The 20,039-nt window shown below is 53.5% G+C and overlaps 7 protein-coding genes and 2 non-coding genes across 9 annotated transcripts; 3 read left to right on the top strand and 6 right to left on the bottom strand.

Annotated features, from left to right (window-relative positions):
• Positions 1-904: 904 nt before the first annotated feature.
• On the bottom strand, positions 905-998 carry N0V96_006087. The gene has a single exon. It is a non-coding gene; the product is annotated as a tRNA-Lys (tRNA).
• Positions 999-1,383: 385 nt separating this feature from the next.
• N0V96_006088 lies at positions 1,384-1,471 on the top strand. The gene has a single exon. It is a non-coding gene; the product is annotated as a tRNA-Cys (tRNA).
• An 871-nt stretch (positions 1,472-2,342) lies between these two features.
• Positions 2,343-3,978, bottom strand: N0V96_006089 (uncharacterized protein; the record flags this gene model as incomplete). Its single annotated transcript, XM_053193962.2, has 2 exons — positions 2,343-2,722; positions 3,279-3,978. 2 exons carry the CDS (start codon positions 3,976-3,978, stop codon positions 2,343-2,345), a joined length of 1,080 nt encoding a protein of 359 aa, XP_053048538.2.
• A 2,549-nt stretch (positions 3,979-6,527) lies between these two features.
• N0V96_006090 (uncharacterized protein) lies at positions 6,528-7,238 on the top strand (the record flags this gene model as incomplete). The annotated part of the gene is made up of 1 exon (XM_053193963.1): positions 6,528-7,238. The coding sequence occupies one exon, from the start codon at positions 6,528-6,530 to the stop codon at positions 7,236-7,238; it is 711 nt and encodes a 236-aa protein (XP_053048539.1).
• Positions 7,239-7,293: 55 nt separating this feature from the next.
• N0V96_006091 (uncharacterized protein) lies at positions 7,294-10,776 on the bottom strand (the record flags this gene model as incomplete). Its single annotated transcript, XM_053193964.2, has 5 exons — positions 7,294-7,845; positions 7,910-8,872; positions 8,936-9,456; positions 9,539-10,421; positions 10,519-10,776. 5 exons carry the CDS (start codon positions 10,774-10,776, stop codon positions 7,294-7,296), a joined length of 3,177 nt encoding a protein of 1,058 aa, XP_053048540.2.
• Positions 10,777-11,866: 1,090 nt separating this feature from the next.
• Positions 11,867-12,688, bottom strand: N0V96_006092 (uncharacterized protein; the record flags this gene model as incomplete). The annotated part of the gene is made up of 1 exon (XM_053193965.2): positions 11,867-12,688. The coding sequence occupies one exon, from the start codon at positions 12,686-12,688 to the stop codon at positions 11,867-11,869; it is 822 nt and encodes a 273-aa protein (XP_053048541.2).
• A 458-nt stretch (positions 12,689-13,146) lies between these two features.
• On the bottom strand, positions 13,147-15,920 carry DBP10 (ATP-dependent RNA helicase dbp10; the record flags this gene model as incomplete). Its single annotated transcript, XM_053193966.2, has 2 exons — positions 13,147-15,578; positions 15,647-15,920. The coding sequence occupies 2 exons, from the start codon at positions 15,918-15,920 to the stop codon at positions 13,147-13,149; spliced, it is 2,706 nt and encodes a 901-aa protein (XP_053048542.1).
• Positions 15,921-16,308: 388 nt separating this feature from the next.
• On the top strand, positions 16,309-17,035 carry spf31 (DnaJ subfamily C member 8; the record flags this gene model as incomplete). Its single annotated transcript, XM_053193967.1, has 2 exons — positions 16,309-16,383; positions 16,466-17,035. 2 exons carry the CDS (start codon positions 16,309-16,311, stop codon positions 17,033-17,035), a joined length of 645 nt encoding a protein of 214 aa, XP_053048543.1.
• A 488-nt stretch (positions 17,036-17,523) lies between these two features.
• N0V96_006095 (uncharacterized protein) lies at positions 17,524-19,654 on the bottom strand (the record flags this gene model as incomplete). Its single annotated transcript, XM_053193968.1, has 2 exons — positions 17,524-19,161; positions 19,259-19,654. 2 exons carry the CDS (start codon positions 19,652-19,654, stop codon positions 17,524-17,526), a joined length of 2,034 nt encoding a protein of 677 aa, XP_053048544.1.
• Positions 19,655-20,039: the final 385 nt, after the last annotated feature.

The following is a 20,039-nucleotide window of genomic DNA, read 5'->3' on the forward strand; positions in this document are numbered from 1 at the left end:
AGCGGCGATTCGGCCGATCACTGCCGTGCCACCGATGGGCAGAAGACCCCTAATCCCACATCTGTTCCACTGTTACGATGGTGATCCCATGGATCGCAATTCTCACATGATCTTCCGGTTTCTGCCGGATTGCGCGAGACTTCGAGGTTCGTTCCAAGCCAGTGACGGTTTCAAATGTTACATTATGCTGCTAGGCATCGTGACGCCAGTTGGGCATGACCTGGAGGGACCAATCGAGCAGTCGTGTACCTGTGCACACAAGGAAAGCCATATGCAAGTAGGCTTGGTCCTGCGAGAATCGCTACAGAGTGAGGGTGCATTCGAGCGAATTGGGACGTTTGCACTGCCGGAAAGTCGCGGAATGTTTGTGAATGTCGTGCCGCGGGACTTGATCCTCGTCTGATGCAGGATGGATGGCTTTTTAGCTGGTGGAGGACTTTTTTGTCAAGCCAAGGTTGATATAGACCAATCCCAATCTTCTTGAGGATGACAAAACAACCTCGATGATTGTTTCCTTCATGGAAGGTAGGACGACTTTTTAAGATGCTAGATATGCTGGTAGTCGAAAATCGTCGGAAGTGGGGCACAGCCCGGCCATGAACTGACATGTCCGGCTCTCTGAAGTGACAGAAAGAAAGCATGCAACAATGCAAACATTGATAGATGTCTGAGTTCTTTTAACTTATCTCAAGTATTGATGATTGACGTTTCCGTTATGCCTTAAAGCACTTGACACTAGGCGCAGAGTCACAATTTGATGCATATCCAGCGCCTGAGCAAGCCCTCTCCACACATCTGTTCGTGGTGGCCAGTACCTGCTGCCAACTGCCGAACAGTCACACCACCAAAAAGGAAGGCACTGCGATAGATAGAGGTGAAGTATCTCAAAATACAAAAGAAGAGACGCGATCGGTGGGACTCGAACCCACAGCCTTCCGATGATCTTTTACTCGTAAAAGTCGGACGCTCTGACCAAATTGAGCTACGAAAGCAACCGCTGTTGGATGACGATTCCCGCTCAGATTGGGGCTTAGGTATTGTTTGCTGTAGACTGGTGGAGCAGCCCCTCCGATGGGTCCCGTCCCGGTCAAGTCCGTCAGCCGAGAGGAGCCAGTGTCTTTGTTCGTTCTGCTGTTGACTCATCATTCCAGGTGACACTAGAGTTTAGGTGTGAGTAATTTCTTTACTATTGTTGTTATGGTATATGACTCTATGAGACGTTAGCATAGTCTTCGTTAACCAATCTCGTTGCCCGGATCATGGCGAAAGTGGCAAGCTGTTAGCTTGTTTGTTGGTGGGTTGAGATCCTCCCTTGCAGGAGCTTGCAGAAGGCTAGCATCCATGAGCTCAGCTACGAGCCACTGATACCAGCAATAACCACTTGGATCGATAGCTCAGTGGTAGAGCGAGAGATTGCAGTTTCTCAGCTGTAACTATCTCTAGGCCCCGCGTTCGAATCGCGGTCGGTCCTTGAACATCCTTTTGTCGTTTATTGCAGATTGACGGTGAGCAGAGGGGAGAGTTTGCTATGTTTTTGTGTGCGGTCTCCGCAAATGGGACTCCCTTCGCGTGCATTTTGGGGTTGTCCACTCAGAGTTGAGCTAGGAGGATCCACCAATTATGTAAATGACTCGGCGGGACCTCTCGACTAGAATAGTAGAAACAGAGCGGGTATTGCGAATGAAGTGGAATCAGTCTTCTCATAAGTCTTCATCAGTGCGATTTGATTCAAGTATGTACGTACGTATTGTATACAGCACCGCGAAAAAGATAGATGGAGTTGCAAAACGGGCGGGGTTGTCAATATCAAAGAGGCACCATGAGAGCGGCACCAGCCACTACCGCAACTCCCCAAACAGCTAACATCACGCCATTAACCATAGACGAGCCGGCGGCTTTAGAGGGAACTCCAAAGCTGGGCGTCTCATTCGGGCCCGTCGACGAACCTCCTCCAGAAGCAGCAGCCGAGGTCTGAACTACATCCCCAGAAGAGCCCTTATTCACAAGCGTGATCCCAGGCGTGATCAACGCGCCGACGTAACTCGTGCTCTCCTTCGCCTCAATCGTCACTGTCTCCGGCTGCAACGACACAACTGAGCCCTTGGTCGATATGGAGCTGCCCGTAACGACTCTCCCGTGGAAAGTAAAGGTGCGGTCTACCACTTCCACATCGTTTACATTGTACAACTTGCAACCTGTTGTGGCCGTGAAGGCCTCTCTGGGGGTCGAAGAGTAGCAGTTCCCATAGAATCCCGCAGTATAACCACTAAGAGAATAAGAACATATCATCAGACCTGTCTCAACCTTCGAGAAGAAGGCCAACTTCATACAGGGTACTCAACTTACCTCGGACAGCACGCGATCACAGTCTCCGAAGGCTCCATCGCAGACATGAACAAATTCGCAGCCGGTTCAAACGTGGGGTTAACCTCCGACGCAACAACCGTCGTCGTCACGGCGTCGATCGTCAATGTCGGGTCCGCAAAGACGCCGCTCAAGGAGTGAGACGACGTCGCGTCGCGGACGCCGTAGCCTGCGGTGACCCATCCGGAGGGACACTGGCTGCCCGGTGAGAAATGGAAGAAGAATTGCTGGGTAGATGTCCGGCGTGAGTGGTATTCCGAGTTCATCGCATCGCCGGAGGGGATGCAGTCGTCGAACGGGTCGCGGTCGACTTGGCAGGTTTCTTGCCAGTATGCCACGCCCGGGATGTTTTTGCGAGCTAGGGCCGGGGTTGGGACTGAGGTTGCGCATGATGCTGGGGCTGTCCATACCGTTGTTAAGGGTCCTAGATTGACGAGGGCTGCCCCGGAAAGAGTAGGCGTCGGCATGGTGAAGGAAGGGGAGGGATTGGATGTCTGACCGAGATCTTGAACTTGTACTGTCATGGTGTAAACGTTGAGGGAATCGCGGAATCTTGTGTGGTTTTCATACTGTTGCCTGGACAAGAGTATGACCTGACGGTCGATATTAGCTATGGCGCAGCCCAATCATCACGCATTACTACCCCAGGTTATGAGATCCTTGAGAAAATAGACAGCTTTGATTGCTGGAATCTCCTGATGCAACCGCAATTCTAGCCAATGATACATATATCTCACGTCAAAGGGACTTTGGTAAGTGCCGTTTGACATCGTTCACATGAAGGTTCAACAAGAAGCGGATTTAAGCTTAAAAGGTTGGAAATTGTCTAGAATTGAATAGCAGTATTAACTCAGACCAAAGTTTCATCACTCACGTGCCTAGTGAACCTCAATCGCTGCAACCAATTTCGATACCCTTGGCAAACAGCTTGCCTCCAACTGGAATGAATCCAGCAAGAGCACCTGCGATACTTCCAACCCAACCGCATCCACCACTCTCTGAGTTAGCAGTAGCAGAAAACTCAATAATCAAGTCATCAGGCTGCAGCTGACCGTCAATGTACGCCGTCACCCGCAGCAACGACGGCACCTTGTGGCCCCAAGTATGGTTCATGCACTGCGCCAACCCGGGCGAGTTCTCCTTGCGGCACGCGTACTGGCAATTCCTCGAGCTCTGGGGACCACACGCCGCGTCGGGCGTGTACCCGACGCCTTCCATCCACGTCAATCCCCGGCAGCCGTTGAAGACCTCGTACCCATAGGGATCCGACACCCTGCTCAGGACCTCCCACATGGACTGGACGAGGCCGTCGCGCATCTCGTTGCCCTCGAGACCGGGTGTCTTGCCCCAGGCGCCGTTCATCTTCACCCGCACCGTCACGTCTGGGTCGTAATCTTCGGCGTGCGTGCACTCGTTGGTCTGGGCGCCGGCGGAGCGGTCCGTCATGATGGCTCTGGTGTTGCCGGTCTCTCCGTAGATTGTTTGCCACGTTACGGCGAAGAGGTCGAGGTTGCCGACGTCGATCATCCTGTCGCTGAATCGCACTTCCATCTGGACTGCCGCCGAGGCCTGGCTGGCCAGAGTGGCGATGAGGAATGTGGCGATCGTCTTCATATTTGTTCTTGGACTGGAGTCTGGGCCGTGATGTTAGCTTCGACGTCTTAGTAAACCAATGTTATTGCACCTGGGACCTACAAGAAACTGCACTGAAGAGATCTGAGGAGATTCTGGTCACACAACTCTAGCGGTGGCGTTCAAAGATGTTCGAGGGTAGCCTGCATTCGAATCTGAATCAAAATATGGGCTTGAAGCCCCTATTATACTTAGACTCACATCCATTCCGTCGAGTGGCTCCATCCATCTCACGATGATCCGAAGCCTGTCTCCACAAAGCTTGCCAAGTTATTGAACTCAATCCCTCGTACTCCAGATATCCTACTCGAAAAAGGAAATGCAGTTTGATGGCCTGATAGGCAGATGCCCATAACCCACATGAATCTTCCGTCTACAAGCGCCTCCTGGCAAGATGATTGGAAGCAATTAAAGCGTGCCAAGCAAAAGTGCTCCTGAGTTTCTCGTTACCAACTTTGAACCTATCCAAAAGGTGCCCCGGTTGCCTAGCCGGCCACAGCATGGGAATTGCGCACCTTGAGGAATAAGGATTTTACGGCACATGCATGCCACGTTTCTGACATGTCAAATCCCATCGGCTTAGGATACCAGGAATGAAAGGACTTTCTCCACGTTGGAACCAGGGGCATAGCTTGGGAGCATCCCGTAAAGGAAGTCTGGAGTTGCATTGACGTACGGAATCAGGAAGTCTTCCCCATTTAAACCACTATTCACGATCCAAATGGCAGGAGGCTCAATTCAAAAGTTCCCCTTGACAGGTTGGCCAAGAATATCGAGGGCACGCGCGTTTCAGTTGTTCAAATCAGCACCCTCCAGATCAGGCATTTCGAGTCATGAAAAGAAGTAGGTGGTGAGCAGGTTTGCTAAGAGCTTCTTCGTTGTTTCTTTTGCACAGCACTACTGCAGTTCGATGGAGACTCAGGCGACATAAAGTTTGTATATACAATTATTCGCTGAAAAATGCCATTGTTTCTAAAAGCCCAATTCTTATATACATAGTTTTTTGGGGCAAGGCAAGTTGAAGCTGGTGTTCACATACTTATTGATACTGCAGGCTTACTTATTCTCCTCCAACAACGAGTGCACATTGTCGTGATATCCTGGAGCAGCCCCTTATCAAAGTGTCAATGTTCACCCGTCACACGGACCTCCGGCCGCATTCCCGGAAATGTGCTGCCCACCACATGCAATAGTGGGCACCTCGTCCCATTTCTCACCTAATATTTACGCTTATCCGCTTAGATCCGTTCCGTAAGTGGTCTTATAACGGATTGGACCCAGTTTCCAGCGTGGCATTCCGATCCCAAGTCCTCGCCCGCTCGGGAACTCGGTCTTGGTACGCCCAAGTACCCGCAAGGGTTGGGGGGCTGCGAGTCATTTCGAGCTCCATAGGGCTGACTCGTGTAACCACGGCGGCGAGATCCGACGCGATGTTTGTATAAGTGGAAGGTGATTATAATCTGTAGGCCTCTCTTTGAGTATACAGTCGATGATATGCAGCTAGCGGCAGGTATCAAGTGTGTCACACATCAGTCTGCTGCTCACTACCTCTATTCTCAGTATCCTCTTACCAATGCGAATGCTATTGCTATTGCTACATAGTATTACTTTCTTTCCTTCCATACTCCACATTTTCCTTGAGAGAAGCGTAGGGTAATTTAAATAATGCTAGTGGTTGTTAGAATTGGGGCAGTCGCGTGTTAGCCGGCATCCTACTCTAGTATCCACTTACTATGATAGAGTAGTTTGAGTTTCGTCGCAGAAGGGCAGAAGCCTCACTCATGGGGCTTGATCGAAGACCCAAGTTCTTTGTCTTATGAGTATTGAGCAAGTGGGCTATCTCAAGGGGCAAGCAGTCACCTTGCAACCTTGGTCGGACAGCAAGTCACTGTATTTCAATCAAAGATAATCAAGATGTTCTACGATAGACTGCCTCCATCAAACCGGCAGACATGATGAAGACTTACATCCTAGACTAAGCGTATTTAAGTGATTTTTGCTTATGGATAAACCTCGATTAGGCTAAAATCTGCTCATCTCATGCTTCTAGACGCTCCATGACCCTCTAAAGACTTTTGACCATGGGAATATTTAAGTCGAACACCAATCACCAACTCGTCGGAGTCAGGCATTTAGACCTGAGCGATGTGGTCTCCCTCTACCTATTTCTTTTTCTTTTTCCTACCCAAATTACTAGAACACTCGTTTCTCACTTTGATTGATACCTTTTCAGAGAGTAAGATGTTGGCGGGCGAAAGTGCGCGCAGAGGCGTAAATTTTATACTTCCGCGTGGCTTAGGTACGTCCAACTTATTAAAGAATTAATTTCAAGTACGCGACGGCGAGGAGTCATCAGTCAGGAAGGCGTCTTTCTCCGGAAGGCAGTACCTGCTTGGTGTTGTGGTATTTCCCGTGGCTCAAGATACTCACCTTCTCTACAAAGGTCGAAGGAAGGAACAAAAAAAAAAGCCTGCGGTCCTGAATACAACAAAGCTACAACTAAAAACGAAGCAATCAGAAAGCTCCACAACATGTCTCCAGCAAAGAAGAAGTCCGGCAAAAAACAACCATCCTCCGATCCTCTCGATAACGATGACCCCAATCTGCCCGTCTTCTTCCACATGCCGCAAGAGAAGTGGCCATGGCGCCAATTCTGTCAGTGGTATCCCTCCGTCTTCACCGTATCGAAGCAAGAGATCTCCGCCCTCTGCGGCCGCGAAGTCGACCCCGTCGACCCGTACGGAAGTATCACCGTCACCTGCGCGGAACAGTTTATGATGTACTGCAAGGCAGCCTACTTTGGCGACACGGAGCGGCAGGCGCGCATCATGCAAGAGAAGGACCCCAAGGAGCAGAAGAAGCTCGGCAAAAGCACCGTTGGCTTCAGCGACGCGAGGTGGGACGATGTCAAGAGCAAGGTCGTGGAGATGGGCAGTATTGCCAAGTTTGGACAGAACCCGCACCTCAAGGCGATCTTGATGTCCACAGGGGAGAGATTGTTGGTCGAGGCGTCGAGGACTGATCGAATTTGGGGCATCGGGTTCAAGGCGGACGAGGCTATGGTGAACCAAGCAAATTGGGGCGAGAACCGCTTGGGCAAGGCGCTCATGGAGGCGAGGAGACTCCTGAGAGAAGAAGAAGCTCAAGAGAGGATGGGAACGAAACCAAAGAGCGAGGAAGACGAAGAGGATCAGGAAGAAGAAACTACGCAGGGTATTGCTCACACCCAGTACCTGCCCTGATAACCATCATTGGCAAAGTCTACACACAACTATCTCTGGCTCTAAGCACCCAATTCTACACTTGAGCTCCGTTCGACTCCGCAAATCCGCTGTCGACCTTGACTAACATTCTCCTTGCGTACACTCTCTTCGCCCACTTATACGCCTCAACACCAGCCATGAAGATGAAAACATCGACAAACACAATCGCCCACTCCCAGCTTATTCCATGATGCATAAACACCACATGATCCAACACGGGAATATACAACGTCGGAAACACAATGAAGAATACAACCGTCACAGAGAAGAAGAGGAACTTGTTGCCCCACAGATGCTGGCCCCAAGCCTTGAAGCCCGCTGGCATGTAGAAAAGAGACCGTCGCGAATCGATCAGCTCCCAGGCGAAGAGGAGGAAGATCCAGGTCATTGTCGTGTAGCTTGTAGCACGGGCGCGGAAGACGGGCTCGCAGGCGGCAGAGTAAGCGTTATTACACTCGAGGCCAAGGTTGCCGCCGTTGAAGCCGAATACAACTAGAGTGAAGGCTCCGAGGACGCAGCCTGCCATGATAAGTCCATAGACCACCATGTCGAGGATGAATTCGTTCGTGAAGACGCCGTATTTGAGCTGGGATATCATCGTCAGTACTCAGCCTCCTGCTTCCACCGGCACTTTAAAGTAGGATGCTCACATTTTGTGGCGGACGGTTAAGAATGTCCGGCATCGCCTTCTCGAACCCAAGCCCAGTCTCACAGAAAGCACCGGTACCAAGCAACATCCACAGAATCTCCACAGGCGACAACAAGAAGACCGATGTATCAGTCTCGTCCTTGAATGCCAATCCCGTAAGCAGCGCAATCACGAATCCGATATTCGCCGCCAAGACGTGGAGGATAAACTTTTGGATATTGTCAAAGATCCGACGACCTTCTTCAATGGCGTTCAGAATGGACGCAAAGTTGTCATCCGTCAAGACGATGTCGGAAGACTCCTTGGCCACGTCCGATCCGGAGCCCATGGCAATGCCAATATCGGCTCGCTTCAGACTTGGGCTGTCGTTGACTCCGTCGCCGGTCATGGCTACGTAGCGTCCGCGGCGGTGAAGGGCCTCAATCATTCGAACTTTAGTACTCGGCGCGCATCGCGCCACTACTAGAGGCAACTGCGGCAGCTCGTCGATCTGGGCGTCAGTCAGAGCGTCAAAGTCGTGTGCGGGCATGACCATCGCTTCAGCGACATCGGCAGCAAGAAGCCGAAGCTTTTCAGGCGACGGCAGGATGCCGACTTCTGTGGCGATAGCTCGGGCGGTCTGGGGGTGGTCGCCGGTGAGCATGTGGACGACGATGCCAGCACCTTGGCACATCTCGACGCTGGGCCGGGACTCAGGACGGGGAGGATCGTAGATGCCGATGAGGCCACGGAAGGTGAGGTCGGTCTCAAACTTGTTGCGATTCGGAGCTTTTCCGTCTAGACATTGGGTTTCTGGAAGGTCACTGCTGAGAGTTCGATGTGCGAGCGCGAGGACACGCAGACCTTGGCCGGCCAGCACCTCCATATTGGACAAGATATCTTCTCTGTCGCGTTCGGTCAGAGTTCGGGTATCAGAGCCGTATGCGATGGTATTACAAGAGGTCAAGACACGCTCGACAGCACCCTATAGAATTGTTCATGTCAGCCTTATACATACGTTGATCAATGTGTGCAAGCCGAGACTCACCTTTGTGAAGATATGCATCTCTTGCGACGCCACTTGCTTGAAGACGACAGACATTTTCTTGACATCCGAGTCAAAGGGAAACTCTGCAATCTCTTTCCAAGAAGCTCCTGAGCCTTGAGACAGCTGCAACCTGTTCCAGCCAAATCGAGACGCAAACACCTCAATAGCAATCTCAGTGGGTGCTCCGCTAGCCGTCCACTCCCCAGAGCTTATGGGATCGTCTGCATTCTGCTTCAGCGTAGCCAGATTTGCTAGCGACGCAACGTTCAAGAACCATTGCAGATCAGGCTTCGTCGCAGGCTCATGGTGCGTATCAATCGATTGGGCCTTCTGGTCGTGTTCTTTCTCGGAGACAGAGCTGACATCTTTTGGTTGACCAGCCGCAAACTGGACTTCACCAGCAAAAGGATTATATACATCATTCGTGGTGTGGACAGAGTACGTGCCGCATCCCGGAAGCCATGCCTTGCGGACAACCATGCGCCCTCGGGTAATCGTGCCGGTCTTGTCGGAGCAGATGTCTAGGACGACCGGCGGTTAGAGATTAAGCAAGTACCAGACATGATAGTCTCCACCGAGATTGATAGGATATGGACCACTTACTGCTAACTCCTCCAAGCGCTTCCAAACTCGAAAGATTACGGACAATGACATGACGCTCAAGCATCTTCTTCGTACCCGCGGCCATGGTGACAGTCAGGACCAGCAACAGAGAAACAGGGATCGTCCCAATCGCAGTAGTGACCGCGTAGATAATCACATCCTTGCGAGAGTCAAACTTGTTGACGCCAAGAACAACGATGGCGCAGATAATGGCAAACAAGAACAGCCACAGAAACAGCTGAGAGAGCTTCCTCTGCAACGGTGTGCCAATGGTCAGTCCCAAGAACTCACCGATCCACGATTTGGCAGCCATGTACCCAGCGGCGAAGTACGCAAAGACCGAAGCGCTCCCATCCTCATTGCGCTTCACCCGGGACTTGTCACCCGCGCCGCCGTTCAATGCACCAGCAATGAGACCAATCTCAGTAAACATGCCAGTGGCAAACACGACGCCGCGCCCGCGGCCCTTTGTGATGACCGTGGAGCTGTATACCACGTTAAGTCGATCCCCGGGGCCCGTATCTTCATCAAACACCGAATTGGGCATCTTGGATACGGGCGCGGACTCTCCGGTGAGCAACGCCTCGTCTGCCTCCAAATTGACAGCCTCGATGAGTCTTATATCCGCTGGTACCGAGTCTCCCGTATTCAAGTCGATGACGTCTCCCGGCACGACGTCTGACGTTTGGATCTCGATCGTCTTACCGTTGCGCACGACCTTGCATGTCGGTTTGCCGAGGTTCTTGAGCGAGTTGATTGTCTTTTCGGCTTGGAGGGTCTGAATGAAGCCGATGAAGATGTTGAGGACGATGATGCCGCCTAGAATGCCGCCTTCTATCCAGGCTTGGATGCCGAAACTTGCGCCGAGAGCTAGTAGGAGGACCTGTTTTCAAGTTTTGATGGTCAGCTCGTAAAGTTGTGCACTTCCGCGAGCAGACTGAGCGAGATTCCGGCTGCGTCATATTCAAGAGACAACTTACCAGAGTCATGGCGTTGAAAATCTGCTCGAGAAATATTTTCAAAGGCTGGACGCCCTTTTGTTGACGAAGCTCATTGCGCCCCAATTCCGCCAACCGACGAACGGCATCGTCGGGGTCTAAACCTTGGGTTGCGTCGACATGGAGTTCCTTGAGAACCTGAACAGCCTCCAAAGAATGAGGTGGTCGAGAGAGAGGCTTATTGGATTGTCCCGAGACATGCTCCTGGAAGGAGTCTGCCGTCTTTTCGGTTGCTTTCATAGCTTGAACGTTGCTCAAGTCACAAGTCCAAAGTCAATTTCGAAATCTGAAAAGAAGAAAGCAAGCCAGCTCCAACCTGAGCTGTACGTTGTGATATTTGTAAAGCAGGATTTCTTTGCCATCTCGACCTTTACGCGAAATTCTTCGCTCTACTGGAGAATACGAAAGTCCAAGCGCATCATAACGTTCACTCTGCTGGTCCCAAAGAGGCAACCAAGACTCAACGGCAATGATATAGAGACTCAGGGCTCCATCTTCTGCTTTGCTCATTCGTTGGGAGACTTTACTGGTGTTACCCAGTTGATGAAACCTGCGAGATGAGTCCGAATGTCCGGTTGCCATTACGTGGGCTGTACGTAACAAAATCTGTAGTCATTGGCTTGTTTCTAGATAGCTTGAGAGGGTATAGAGTCAATTGACTCGACTCTAGAAGGTTTGGCGAAAGACCAAATGCTTTGACCGGGGCTAGAAAGGTTACAAAGCAGTTGCTGGAGTAGTCCGGCAGAAAGACATTTGCATTCAATCATAGTCCACGGGAGCGACCCGGGAAGTGTATGTACGGCATGCGAATAACTTTCCTAATTAGGCAATCGACGTTTGAGTGTAGCTGCCTCATGTGGGGAGCCTTCCCGTGCGCGTAATGACAACAAACCTCTTGGGACGTTGATGATCTCCGGGATGTGGAACATGAAAAGCGAGGCCTTGCTTTGGGAGCCCGTGGAGGCGGGGAGACGCTAGGCGAAAAGAAGCAGCCAAGACGCAAGTAAAGGCTTGTTTCCGCTCGATTCATGTTTGCTCTGGGACGCTAATGTTAACATTTCTATCCAAGTCAGAGATCGTTAGTCTAAGCGACCGGAACACTGCATCACAGTCTACAACACACGAAGAGAGGCCAAGATTATATCGCGAATGACCAAACCAGCATACCGATGATGAAATCTGCTTAGGAATGCAATGCACGTCCGGAGTTTCCCTATTCCGCATCGTCCTTGACCCAAACTCTGTAGGTCTGTATTACCAATCTGGAGGGGAAACACGACCAAATCCAGCGAGACCCCTTCAACTTGAACAACTCGACGTCGATGACGGATCATACGCCCATCAACCGCCTCATGAGCGGCGTAAACCTCCCCTCCCCGTCCATAAGCTGCGCCGCAGGACTCACAAAGTCATCAGCGCAGTGTGCCATACACCCAAACCACCCATACTCGTCGATCCACTCCATCTCGTTCATCCACCCGCTCAGCTCCTCCGTAAACGCCTCCACCTCGCCCGGGTCCCGACTAATAGACGCAATTTCGGACACGTTGAGCTGCAGCCCGTACCGCTCGTACATGGACGTCAGGTATCTCTTTGCGTGCTCGACATCGCCGCTGTAATAGTGCACCCCAAGAAAATCAGGTCCCATTTTCTTCTTCTTCTTTTCCTCTTCCTCGTGAACGAGACGCATAAACTGCGCAAGCCACGCTTCGCCCCCGGGATCGCTAGCACATGCCGGGCCAACAAGCTTCTTGCCCCTCTTCTCCCGCAACTCGGGCACCACTTTCTCCAGCCACCACGCTGCGGCGTCCGCCGGCGAGATCCCCTGCCGCTCCGGCTCGTTAAGGTAGTGGACCATTTCGGCGTCCGAGTCGCGGATCCAGTCCCACTCTTCCGTGTCCAGCTGCGCGCGCGTGCGGATCATGGGGCGGAAGGGGAGCCTGCCCTTGAGCTCGGGCGGGTACCATGCGTTCCAGTTGTGGACGGATTTGAATGATGTAGTTGGAGTCGTTGCTTCTCCTGCTGCTGCTGCTGTGGGCTTGGTGGTAGAGTCTGGTGGCGATGTAAAGAGCTGATCGATTGCGTCTGGGCGGTCGCGGGTGTTTGTGTAGTCCCATAAGAGGCAGCGTTTTGAGGGTTTGGGGTTCGCCATTGTTGGAATGCTGAATGAAGTATGCTGAATAGAATGACTACTGATCTAGGTATTGTGGTCTCCAAAGATATGATTGATTGCCATGGGGTTTTATGAAAATGAGGTTTGGTAATTGGCAGTTCGTTGTTGATGGTTAACAGTCATCACCCGGAAGTATGTGCCGCTGCCTTACGTCACGGCCGCCAAAATCAAGTTCGCGGCCACCGGCTCCGATTTGGTGACAGCTCCGCCCCGATGACTTTGTCCACCTTACGCGTCCACGAACAGGCCACTGACATTGAGGCCATTGCCCAGCTGCTATCTCGAATATGTCAGTACATCAACATAAGCGTGAGATTGCTTCACAGTAGCCCAGACAAATTCGGAAAATGCCGCCCAAAATTTTGAACAAAAACGCTTTTCTCTTCCTTGATATATTTTGACAAAATGGTGTATCCTCCAACAGAGGTTCCCACACTCTACTTTCTGTTGCGCTGCGGTCTCGCGTTCTTCTCCATGCGCTTCTGCTTCTCCCATCTCGCCTTCCTGATATCCTCGACGCCCTTGATCTCCTTGCGACTGCCCGCGCCGTCCTTGTACTGGCCGACGCGCTTCTCCTTGGCCTCGGCAATCCTCTTCTTCCGCACCTCGTAGTCGTCCCGGAACTTGTCGGCCTGCTTTGGCGCCTTCTCCTGCTTGTGCTTGTACTGCCGACCGGATGGCAGGTCCGGCAGGTTGCCCTTCTCCATGCCGCCCACCTGGATCCGCCCCAGCCGGTTGGCCTTGCGCCAGCGGTCAAAGCGCCCGCTCTGGAAGCTGGCCGCGATCTTGACGCCGCTCTCGCCGCGCACAAACTTGGACCCCTTGGAGCCGTCCTCGTCGTTGGCCCGCGCCACGTACTTGTTCTGTTTCTTGTCCCAGCGCATGCCAGCCGCCCGCGTTGGCTCGCCGAAGCCCTTGGCCGTCTCGTCGTTTGTGAGGTCCATCTGCACGTCGCGCGCCGCCTGCACGAAACTCGACGTCTGCGCGCCCGACGTGACGCCGTATCCGCGCTCCTCGGCCGCGTTGATCGTTCTCGGGGTGTAGGACATGAAGACGTCCGAGTCGCGCCAGGAATCCGGCTTCTTCTTCTTCTCCTTCTCGCCTGTGTTGGTGATCGTGACCTCGAGGCCGTCGTTGTCGTCGGAATCGTCCGAGTTGTAGGCTTCTGCGGCACCGTCGTCTACTTCTCCGTCGAGTCCGTCATCTGAGTCGTCCTCGGCACCGTTCAGACCTTCCATTTCATCGGCCGAGTCTAGCTCCTCCTTCTTGTTGCCGCGGTGTGGCGTGATGCGTTTCCTCAGCTGCTTCATGACTTCGACTGCCTCACTGCTCGACCCCTTGCCTCCCTTTCCAATCTCGAAAATGGTCTCGGCCGGCCTGAAGCCACTGATCTTGGCCATCATGTCGTTGCGGGCTTGTTCCACAGCGCTGGCGTCTTTACCGAATAGAGGATGAAGTTCATGCCAGCCCTTGGTTCCCACAAGCTCTCGGGCTCGTTTCGCGCTCTGGCTTGAAGCAGAATGCCTAGTCTTTAGGTACAGCTTCTCGGCCTTTGTCGAAACTTTGCGCAGCGCCTCCAGATCGCCCTCCTCTTTCAAGATCTTGTCCATCCACTCCATGTTGATTTCAATCCTGTCTCTCTTCAATCCACCAACGACGACGTCTTCGGCGTAGGATGGATTCTCGGTCTCATGGCCAGCGACCAGCCTCCGGCCGAGGAACAGCTGGAGATCCAGCAGGTAAGGTGTATCGAGTTCGCGCACAATACTGTATGCCCAACCCCTCTGACCGGCACGAGCCGTACGTCCAACACGATGGACAAAGACCTTGGGTTGCGGGGGGAAATCGTAGTTGATGACGTTTGCAAGAACGGGGATATCGATACCTCTGGCGGCGACGTCTGTCACCACCAAGATGTTGGCTCTGCCGTTTCGGAAGTTCTCGGTGTTGATGCGACGCGCTTCCTGGTCGAGTGAACCGTAGACGTGAGAGACTGCGTAGCCGGCCTTTGTGAGAAGCTGCGCCAGGTATTCAACGTGATGCTTTGTTGCTGCGAAAATAATGGTCGAGTGTTCCGTCGGTTTGCCGGTACCGCCACCCTCACGCTTCCGCTTCTTTGATGGTACAACATCCAGGGGAACGCCGTCTGGTGTACCTTGTGGCATCTTAATCAGGTCGTTGAGAATATGCAGCAGGGAAGCCTCCTTTTCGGCTCCCTTGACGGAGAAGAAGGCACTCTCAAGGTCGGGGGAAACCTTGGTCTCGGCGTCCAATCGCACCAGGCTCGGGTCTTGCAAACCGGCCCTCGCAAACTCAACCAATGATGCCGGCAGTGTGGCGGAGAACAGCAGACTCTGCCTCGACAACGGAAGGGCGTGGAGAATCTCGGTAAGCTGGGCAGCGAAACCCATTTCGAAAAGACGATCGGCCTCGTCAAAAACGACGTACTTGATGGACGACAGGTCCAGACCCATTTCGACCTTGAGATGGAGGAAACGACCGGGGGTGGCAATGACAATATCCGGGTTCGACGACATCATGCTGAACTGGTCCTCCATGCTGTCACCACCGACGAGCAGGATGCACTTCAGGTCCGTCCCCTTGCTGAACTCCTTAACGACCTTGAGCGTCTGGAGCGCAAGTTCACGAGAGGGCGACATGATGAGCGCGCGGGTGCCGACCTTGGCGCTGTGGGCGCGCAGGCGCTCAATCATGGGAATCACGAAAGCCGCAGTCTTTCCGGAACCGGTTCTCGCCATGCCCACGACATCCTTGCGGTCCAAGATCAGGGGGATTGTCTTTCGCTGAATCGGCGTGGGGACGGAGAATCCCTTCTTCGTAATCGCGCGCAGGAGGCCGGCATTCAGACCTGCGAAACCCAGAAGGTCAGTATCTCTAGCAATAAGAACCAAGGTCGTGTAGTGTCCAGCGACTTACCCATGGCCTGGAAACCACCACCTCTCTTTACCGACTTTCCCTTGATGTTGGACGACTTGCGGAACGAAGCAGCCTGCTTCAGCGCAATGAACGCTTCGTCGCCATCCTCATCCTCCTGCCCCTCTTCGTGGCCGTTTAGGATCCCGTCCATGTCAAAATCAATGCCTCCCACATCCTGGCCAGCGTCGCTGCCATTGTCGCTGACGTCGAACAAGTGACCGGCGATGTCGACCTCTCCGTCGGAGGGAGTAGGAGATGCGGCGCGACGAGGCATCTTGGAGCTCTGTGTTAATTTCTGGCGAGGCCCCCGGGGTTTTCGGTCGTAGGTTTGGGCCTGTCGAAAAAGTTGGTCTTCCCAAGGCGCGGGTTTTGCGAAACGGCAGAGCATCCAAGAGCTGGGCGGCGTCTTTTCGAAAATTTGGGCTTGGGCGGGACGAGAAATTTCTTATCGGTTAGCCTTATCTTAGCGTCGTGGGGCAAGCGTTTGTTGGCAAGGGTCCTTAGCGGGTCCAAGTGGCTGTCACTGAGCCTCGTCTCGTGCTCACCAACCGCGCTCGCGACCGTCAACCTCCAACTACCTTACATCTACAGTTCTCACTGCCAGTCTACCGAGGTACACCTGTCAACATCAACCTTCCCTCAACAGGTATTCGGGCATCATCATGGCCAGCGAAGACGTCAAAGAAGAGAAGGACGCACTCGATGCGCTCGAGATCGAGGCAAAGGAGTTTGACAAGGTAAAGGCGATCGCCAGACAAACCAAGGTGCACACTTTCCGAAGCCAAATGCTAACAATTCCCCCCTTGTCCCGTTTTCCAGGATGCAGAAATCGACAGAATCCTCAAAGCCTTCAGGCTAGATGCCTACGCCGTCCTCGACCTACAACCAGGCGTCCCCGAATCCGACATCAAAATCTGTTACCGCAAAAAGTCCCTCCTCATCCACCCGGACAAGACCAAGAACCCGCTCGCGCCCGACGCCTTTGACCGCCTGAAAAAGGCCCAGACAGAGCTCATGGACGAGAAGCACCGCGAGCGCCTTGACGAGGCCATTGCCGACGCCCGCATGCTCCTCATCCGCGAGAACAAGTGGACCGTCGACAGCCCCGAGCTCAAGACGGACGATTTCGCGAAAAAGTGGCGCAACAAGGCGCGCGAGGTGCTCATCGACAACGAGCACCGCCGGCGGCGGCAGATGAAGGCGCAGATGCAGGAGGAGGGCCGCGAGCAGAAGAAGGAGGAGGAGGAGATTGAGCAGCGGAAGCGCAAGAGGCAGCACGAGCAGGACTGGGAGGCGACGCGGGACCAGCGCATCAGCAGCTGGCGGGATTTCCAAAAGGGAAAGTCGGGCGACGGGAAGAAGAAGAAGAAGATGAAGCCTATTGGTTGAAGTCTGGAATATTCACCACGAGAGGTGCGGGTTGGGCTCTACGATGGGTTTGCATTGTTTTCTTCTTTTCCATCTACAGGCGGGAAGAGGGATGGTGTTTTAAGGAGATCATTCTTCACTACAGTTCGACAGGTCTCGACCACGGATATTCGGGCGCGAAGCATGCGTACAGCATGATTATATCAACGAACCAGTGAGTTTGTTGTTTATTGACCACCGCGGTTATGTCCCTAACCATCTCAGAAGTGCAATGATCGTGCCTCCTCCCTCCAAAATTCCCCCTTGTCCCCTTTCGAGGGCTTTTTTTGTCTACCAGGTAAGCACCTTTCCCTCCCGTTCGTCGTATCGTGGCCATGATTGCTTCATGATTCCAAAAAAAAACATGTACTTTTGACATCTCTGCTCGGAAGCTTCGTGATGTGTTGAAAATCCCAGGAGTCACTCGCCATGCTCCTTCAAGATTCCATTATCCAACCTAGGATCCCCCTTTATGCCTTGTTCTTTTTCTTGTACTGAATGAACCGTCCAAGGTTCAACACAGCCTCCTCAGTACGAGTGCGCAACTCGGGGAGAGTTCGCTTATCAATCGTCTTGACCAAGGCCTTGACCTTGGGCTGAACCGCCTCGAGGTGCTGGATGAAGTTGTCCTTCCAGAAGACCTCCTTGTCGCATGGCATGTCTTCGTCTCCGTAAATGTCAAAAAGCTGGTTCAGGGCCTCGACGGCATCCGCCGCCGGGGTCTCTGGCAATGCAGTCACCACCGCGATAAGGAACACACCAATCTCCCTGTTGAGCGCAAGGGGTGCCGGGTCCCGCGCCAGCTGGCCCAGGACGCCGATGCACTTTACGCCGAGACCCTGGAAAGGATCTTCGGGATCCTCGTCCTTTGCCTTGTCTCCGTTGGCCGCCGTCTCGGCCGCCTGTTTTGAGGGAAGGTTTTTGGTCGCGTGGTACAGCGCCATGAATTTGGTGTGCTCGTCGCCGCTGAGGGGTAGGCGGCGGGGCAAGCTGCGGGACACGGCCCACGCGAGGCTGGTGACTTTTGTGGCGAGCTCGACGTCGGCGGTGTTGGCGGCCAAGATAGGGGCGATGACTTGGGCCCAGACGGCCTTGCCGGACGGGGCCCAGGCCTTGAGGATGCCGGCGTTGTGATCGTCGGAGAAGTCAAAGACGGAGATGGACCAGGCGATGTTGCTGAGGGCGGCCAGGGCGTGCGCTTGTACCCGGACGTTGTCGCCCTCTGCTTGTGATGACGGCGTCGCGAGGGTGATGAGCTGCGGGATGGCCTGCTGGACCAGCTCGCGCAGGGTGGGCAGGTCGTCCATGCTCGCCTCCTCGTCGACGTCGTCGTCGGCGCCGGTGACGAGGTCCATGTCGGCCTGCATCTCGTCTTCGTCCATGGAGTCGTCGTCATTGTCGTCCTCCTCGTCGCCCTCGCCAATGTCCTCGTCGCCGGAGCCGTTGTCCTCCTTGACGTCCTCGTCCATGGCGGTGTCGTCGTCTTCGATTCCGTTCCATTCCTCCTTCTTGGCCTTCTTGCTGTCGCCTCCCTGGAGAGACTGCTGCAGCGTCGTTCCAACATCGGCGAGGATTTCCAGGGCAAGCTGAAGAACCTCGGTCGGGTTAGACCATTGGCTTCTGGGTGGCAAATCAGTTTCCGGCGTGGTGTTCTTGAGTGCCGATGACAGAGTTGGGATGAGAGAGGCGTCAGAGAGGTCCTTGGGGCCCGGCGTGCTGTCGAACCAATGCAAGGTGGTGAATATGTTATGCAGAATACCACAGGCTAGGACGCCCTTTGCGCCAGCGACCTCTTGCAGCTTGGTCAACGACGTGAGCGGCTTGGGGCTCTCGTCGGCGACGACATCCTGCGCCAGGCGCTGGTTGTCTTCGGACAGGGTCAGGAGGGCTGAGAGGGCGTCGAGGCAGATGCTTGATGGTGTGTCGGGGTGAGCGATGACAGTAAAGAGCAAGTGCTTGATGCCCTCGATACCCACAATGGCCTCGAGAACCTCATCCTGGGCTTCGGCAAGAGCAGACAAAAGGCCAATGACAGACTCGGTGATGGTCCAGGTGACCTTTGTCTCGCCCTTGCTCAGAGATGAGCCCTTTGCAAGGTTTTGGAGAATCTGATTTTGTTATTTTAGCATATTGTACAGAGTTACACACACACTCACTCACACACCCTTGTTAGTGAGTCTGAGGTGAGTGGCAAACTTGACTTACAGTCTGAGAAGCAAAACCAATGGCGCTCAAAACATCTTGACGGTACAGGTGAATGCAAAAGTCGGCCTCCTCCTCCTCGGCGAGAACGCGCAAGATGTCCCAACCAGCGGCGCGGCTGTCGAGGCTGGCGTCGGTGAGGGTCTCGTTCAGGACGATGTGGACAATCTGCTCACGCAACAACAGCTTCCGGCACTTTTCGTTGGAGACGAGGTTGGAGACGGCCTCGGCGGCGGCGGTGCGCGACTTGGGGTCAGCGCTCTGCAGGTCCTTGATGACGGGCAGGATGGACTTTTCCCTGAGGGCGGCGAGCTCTGGGTCGGAGGGGGGCTTGACGGTTTTGGCGATGGGGTCCTTGCGATGGCTTGGGCCGCCTCTGTTTCGTCTTGACTTTCCCATTTCGTATGAATATGATTGGGTGTATGTTTTATGAGAAGTTGTGTATTGTGTGGTGTGTGGTCTGAGGAGAATGGAGAAATGGTGAGTTTGGAGATGGCTTCTTATTCGGGATTTCACCCAATGTTCGTGACCGACCCTATCAAAAAAGTTCCCAATGCTTCACTTCCCGAAAAAAAAAATAGAGTGACGAACAGAGAAAAAAAAATTCAAAAAAGGTGTTGCTATGGGCAGCCACAATGTGGCTCGTGTTCCCGCCCGGCGCCCCGTACCACCGACCTCCCATTCGCCAATCACCAATCACCTCACCAATTGGTCCCCGTCCAGTCCATCCACCAGATCTATCAGTTCCTTAGGTACGTCTTCATTTTCCTCACGTTGACTGTGG

Source organism: Colletotrichum fioriniae (genome assembly GCF_027942845.1).
Source record: "Colletotrichum fioriniae strain IMI 355084 chromosome Unknown scaffold_6, whole genome shotgun sequence".
NCBI lineage: Eukaryota > Fungi > Ascomycota > Sordariomycetes > Glomerellales > Glomerellaceae > Colletotrichum > Colletotrichum fioriniae.